Source organism: Etheostoma spectabile, chromosome 18 (genome assembly GCF_008692095.1).
Source record: "Etheostoma spectabile isolate EspeVRDwgs_2016 chromosome 18, UIUC_Espe_1.0, whole genome shotgun sequence".
NCBI classification, from domain to species: domain Eukaryota; kingdom Metazoa; phylum Chordata; class Actinopteri; order Perciformes; family Percidae; genus Etheostoma; species Etheostoma spectabile.
This window is the reverse complement of record NC_045750.1, coordinates 14,282,646-14,287,368: the sequence shown is the minus strand read 5'-3', so window position 1 is coordinate 14,287,368 and position 4,723 is coordinate 14,282,646. Positions and strand designations below refer to the sequence as shown.

Below are 4,723 nucleotides of genomic sequence, written 5' to 3'. Positions count from 1 at the left end.
GGAATTCTTTCAAGCAGTTTAACATAAATAGAAAACTAATGGATGTTCTCATTAGGAACCATTTACCTCCAAAGAAGCAAAGTACCGTAAATCGGGATGTGGTGAGATACCCAGGACCGGCCGAGACGACCGCACAGAGAGGAGGCAGATCTGGGAGGCAGACAACTGAGCCAGATGCCCTGAAGAAGATCACGGCGCTGGAGAACGAGCTGCTCAGACTACAAGCTCAGATAGCCATGATCGTTACGGCCGCTCCAGCCTCAGGTACGCGCTCTTTGGACCTCTAATTACAAAACGCACACATGTTTTTCAGCATGTTAAACTCTTGATTTAACAATAACCTTCCTGTGCTCTGTCAACATTTCCTTAGGTCTGACAGAGTCCCAGAATACTGTAGGTATGCTTTTGATGTCTCCTCCCCCACCGCCAGCTCTCACCTCCACACCCCGCTGTGCTCCTCCACCACCTCCACCACCTCCTCCTCCCTGCCCTGGCTCCTCAGCTAAGACTTCGTCTCTATTAGAGCTGATACGCCAACGCAGGAAGAACGACAAAGACCTCGACAACGGTCGGCTCAAGCCCCGGGATTCAGACTTTAAAGGGATCCCGTCCATGCTGGACATTCTCAAGGACTTAAATCAAGTTAAACTGCGTTCAGTGGCAAGGTGGGCATTAGGATTGATACAATATTGGTCTGTTTGAGTTATACCACTATTGTTGTCCTAAAACACTGGTTCCCAGAAATAGTAATAGTAAAGTGTAAACAGAGCTGTGTTACATTGTAATAAAACTAAATGTATACATGAAAATAGGTTATATACAAATAACATACGGTACATGCCTATACATATGGAACAGGGTATCATGACTTTGCGTAAACATACACGCTGACTTTCGGAAGCCAAGTGTTGTGTTATCTGTACGCATTTTGATCTATCCGCGTGCATGTCCACACTGTATACAGTCAGCGTAAAAATACACGCCACTTGGCGTGTTGTTGCCGTCTTGCCGTGTTGTGAGAAGAAAGCTGCGGTTGGGTTTAGGAAAAGAATAACGGGGTTTGGTTTAGTAAAAGAAGAATGGGTTTGGCTTTAGGAAAAGAAGAAGACAACGATTGAGTTTAGGAAAAGAACAACGGGGTTGGGGTTAAGGAAGAGCAACACACAGGACACGACCCCCCCCCTCCTGGGTAAAGGTCCTGTGTTTTACCCATCCGCCACCACAACCAATCTCCCAATGTAGGAGTTTTGTGACTTCAAAGTACTAGCTACGGCCTTAATTCACACGCAATCGCAAGGTAATGTAAGTCAATGGAGGCCAAACGGCGTCTTGATAACATTCCAATAATGACATACAAGTGGCGTGTCATAAATACTCCATTTCATGAGACCAGTCTGACACTTGTAAATTAAAATTTTTGTATTTACAAAGGGTGGACCTTGCAGAAAAGGTTTGGGAACCACTGTCCTAGAACGCGATGGTTTAAATGCTGATGTTGCAAAATGCGCTTGTTTTCCTGTGTTAACCTACAACAGAGATTGTCCCTTCTGTACTTTGTAGATCACCAGGGGGGACACCAGTTGGAAGGAGACGCAGTAAGGGAGGCGCAGCGTTGCTCAATGACCCAGCGGCTCTCATCGCTGAAGCGCTAAAGAGAAAGTTCGCCCAGCATCGTCACAACAACTCCTCCGACAAAGAGAACTCAATCGAACTCTCGCCGTTCGGCAGTCCAGAAACACCCAAGGTTTGTTTCCCATAGACACACGCATCTCATAATCACACCTCCGTGTGCACGTCTACTAATCTGACGCCTGTCTTTCAGGTTCCTCTCCATATCAGACGCAGTCAGGGGCGCCTGCACGTCTGACCTGGTGATCTGACCCCAAAATGTCAAAAGTCTGACATCCCATCAGCCAATTGCAGCACTCACGGATGTGCCTCACAAACAGATTACTACTGCAGCTACTCTCTTTCATTTCATTTTTATTTTTGGTTGTCTATTCTTTTGTTCTTGTAGGAGTGTGTGTCTCACAGGGAACAAAGTTTCTGTCACGTATCTCTTTGTTGGGAGGCTTGAATGTATATTTGTGTTACAGCGATTTCTGTGAAGGGTTTTGGTACAGATATTGTTTTTTGTACGGTGGAGTATTGTTTCCAGTGTTAATCCTATATCGAGGATCTTTTTAAATGCAATAATGTATTTAAGCAGGCATCACTGAAGCTTTTAGCTACCTGCTTTAAAGTCACTTTGTGAGGCCTTATATATTCTTACCTCAACCAAAAGTGAAAAGCATAACTGGGTATTGAGATTCACACAGCTCTGTTCTATGCAACTGCTGTTTCAGGTTGTTCTATTTTATTAAATTGTTAATGTGCACTGATCAATGTTGTTCGTGTGTTTATGTTTTCTAATATTTCAGGATTAGATTAGATTCAACTTTATAGTCATTACACATGTACAGGTACAAGGCAACGAAATGCAGTTGGGTCTAACCAGAAGTGCAAAAGCAGTAAGTGCAGGATATATACAATGGTTTCATAAGTGCATAAGTGAATAAATATGGAAATGAATAATATTATAAACAGAATTTTACAGATGGGTTTGTCCTATGAATATAAAATATAGATAACAAGTATTGTGAGCAAGATTTATAGCTGGATATGTATTTATGTCCAAATCCAGTTTCAGTTGAGAAAGATTGCAACACATCCAGGGTTGTTATTGTCATGTACACATTGTTGCTTTGTTTAAAAAGCTATCTCCCAGTATTGAAAGGGTTCATCAGTAAGTTCATTAAGTACTGCTGCTGTGTATATACCACGCTGTTTCACTCAGGTATCTGCCTTTTGAAAACTCCCAGTAGATGACGTGTCACTGAACTGAGCTGCTGTGGTCCTTTTCACCACTGCCTACTGGCCTTTGCGCATGGCAGGGTTGGTTTCACTGGAGTCTATATCTACTATTCTCTCATTTTGGACAGTTGTTAAATTAATCTTTTTTAAACCCCAACGCCTGCCTTTCCTTTTTTTCTCCAAATGTGGACCAAAAGGTGGGTATGACGTTCTGACTTGGAGAGAAAGGGACCTTAAATAGCCTATATATTTTATAAAAAAAAACAAAGAAGGTAATAGTGTGTCAGCTACATACTGCCAGCTACGCACACTGTGTATTTTTTTTATTTAATAATTCAAGTTTTATCTTTTTAAACATTTATTGTTGCGTTATTTATTATTCTCTACTCTTAGCTTACTTTTTCACCTAATAATAGTGCTTCTGTTTACTGGACGTAAAAGTGAGCATAAGCTTACAAGTGACCAAGAAAAGGCTTTTAAGATAAATCAGAGAAAGGAAAGGAATATGTGTAAATATAACGTTATAAACGCCTATAACGTTAATAGTAACATTCCCGTAATCAAGTTTTTGTGACATTCTTAACATGTCTTTCATTCATTGCCACATCTGGTTAAAGCAGGTTCCAGGAAGTCAAACGGCTAAGATACACAAATTTACATGTAGCTGTTTATGATTCTAGATAGATTTGATAATTTCAGGCCAGCTGCTCATTGATGGATTACAGCTGTTAAGGCTACCAGACATGCTGGTGTATGTGCAGGTTTCAGCCTAGCAATGAGGTAAATCCAGCTACTACTGATTGGGCCGGTGCAGTATCTGTGTGAACAGCTATTCTCTTTTAATTGCATTGGCATAGTGCATCCTATTTTGTGTTTTTTGCTGTTTTGATTATCATTGAGTTATAGATAAATGTTTACATTTGTTTGTAATTTCAGATTCAAGGTGCCACCCCTGATCCCACTGCTGATCAAGATGATCTCCCATCTATTGTATGTAGTGAATTCAATGGTATCAAACTAAACTCTCTATTCAAAATGAAAACTAAAACAGAAATTTGACTGTTCAAAAAATTTCAGTTTTAAAAACTTGAGGTGCTGGATATGACTGGATTTCGGCCCCCAGCATTGAGGGCCAAGTCCAGTCCACCTTTGTGGCAGGGCTGGGTTTTTTTTTTTTTTTAAATAATCTGTTTTTACATCTTTAACCTACAGTACCAAGAAGAATGCCGCCTGCACACTTGAATTCATCCAGAGGTAAGATATTGTCTGTTAACACCTGCCATTGTTCTGGCTTAGCTGTGGAATTTAGCAATTAACTTGGATTTAGAAAGTTTTAGTGCAACTTCCAATATTCATAGAGGCAATAGGATAGTTTATGTTTAGGATTTGTTGTGCTGTTTGTGTGAATTACTAGATTTTCAACCAGTGTATAATTTTTTCAGACGCTTGTGACGCTATAAACCCAGAAAATAAGACAAAGGCTGCCAAGGGGGAAAAATGAAGAACTGTCAATGTATACGTCACCAGCCTCTTGCGCAAGGTTGTGGACTTTCAGAGGGATGTTATTCAAAAATGGTGAGTTAGATGTATATATTACACATATGTTTAAACCGCTCCGGACTCCAGAGGCTGGGGAAATTCCTTCTCATGTTCATTCTCAACTTCCTTTCAAAGTTAGAATTCTGAACTCCTTCCATGCTCTTTTGTCATTCTCTTTTTGTTCTTTCAATGAATTTAACTCATCACACTTTCTATTATGTTATATTATTCTGTTATTGTGCTCTGTTCATGAAATTAGCTTTTGTTAGGTCGAACCGTGTGATATCATTTTGGATTAAAAATTTGAAATTATAGAGCGCTCTCTCTCTCT

The 4,723-nt window shown here is 40.4% G+C and overlaps 2 protein-coding genes across 3 annotated transcripts in view; one reads left to right on the top strand and one right to left on the bottom strand.

The window, feature by feature from the left end:
- The window catches only part of mtfr2 (mitochondrial fission regulator 2), a 5,499-nt gene extending 3,114 nt beyond the window's left edge, over positions 1-2,385 (top strand). For both annotated transcript variants that reach the window (XM_032543550.1, XM_032543549.1), the window contains exons 5-8: positions 56-264; positions 371-665; positions 1,561-1,744; positions 1,823-2,385. In XM_032543550.1, coding sequence (XP_032399441.1) covers positions 56-264; positions 371-665; positions 1,561-1,744; positions 1,823-1,867 — 733 coding nt within the window. In that variant the 3' untranslated portion in view covers positions 1,868-2,385. The remainder of the gene's footprint in view (positions 1-55; positions 265-370; positions 666-1,560; positions 1,745-1,822) is intronic.
- armc1l (armadillo repeat containing 1, like) overlaps positions 1-4,321 on the bottom strand; it is an 11,257-nt gene extending 6,936 nt beyond the window's left edge. The window contains exon 1 of the mRNA XM_032543553.1: positions 4,316-4,321. The gene's annotated coding sequence lies outside the window, so the exon portion shown is untranslated. The remainder of the gene's footprint in view (positions 1-4,315) is intronic.
- Positions 4,322-4,723: the final 402 nt, after the last annotated feature.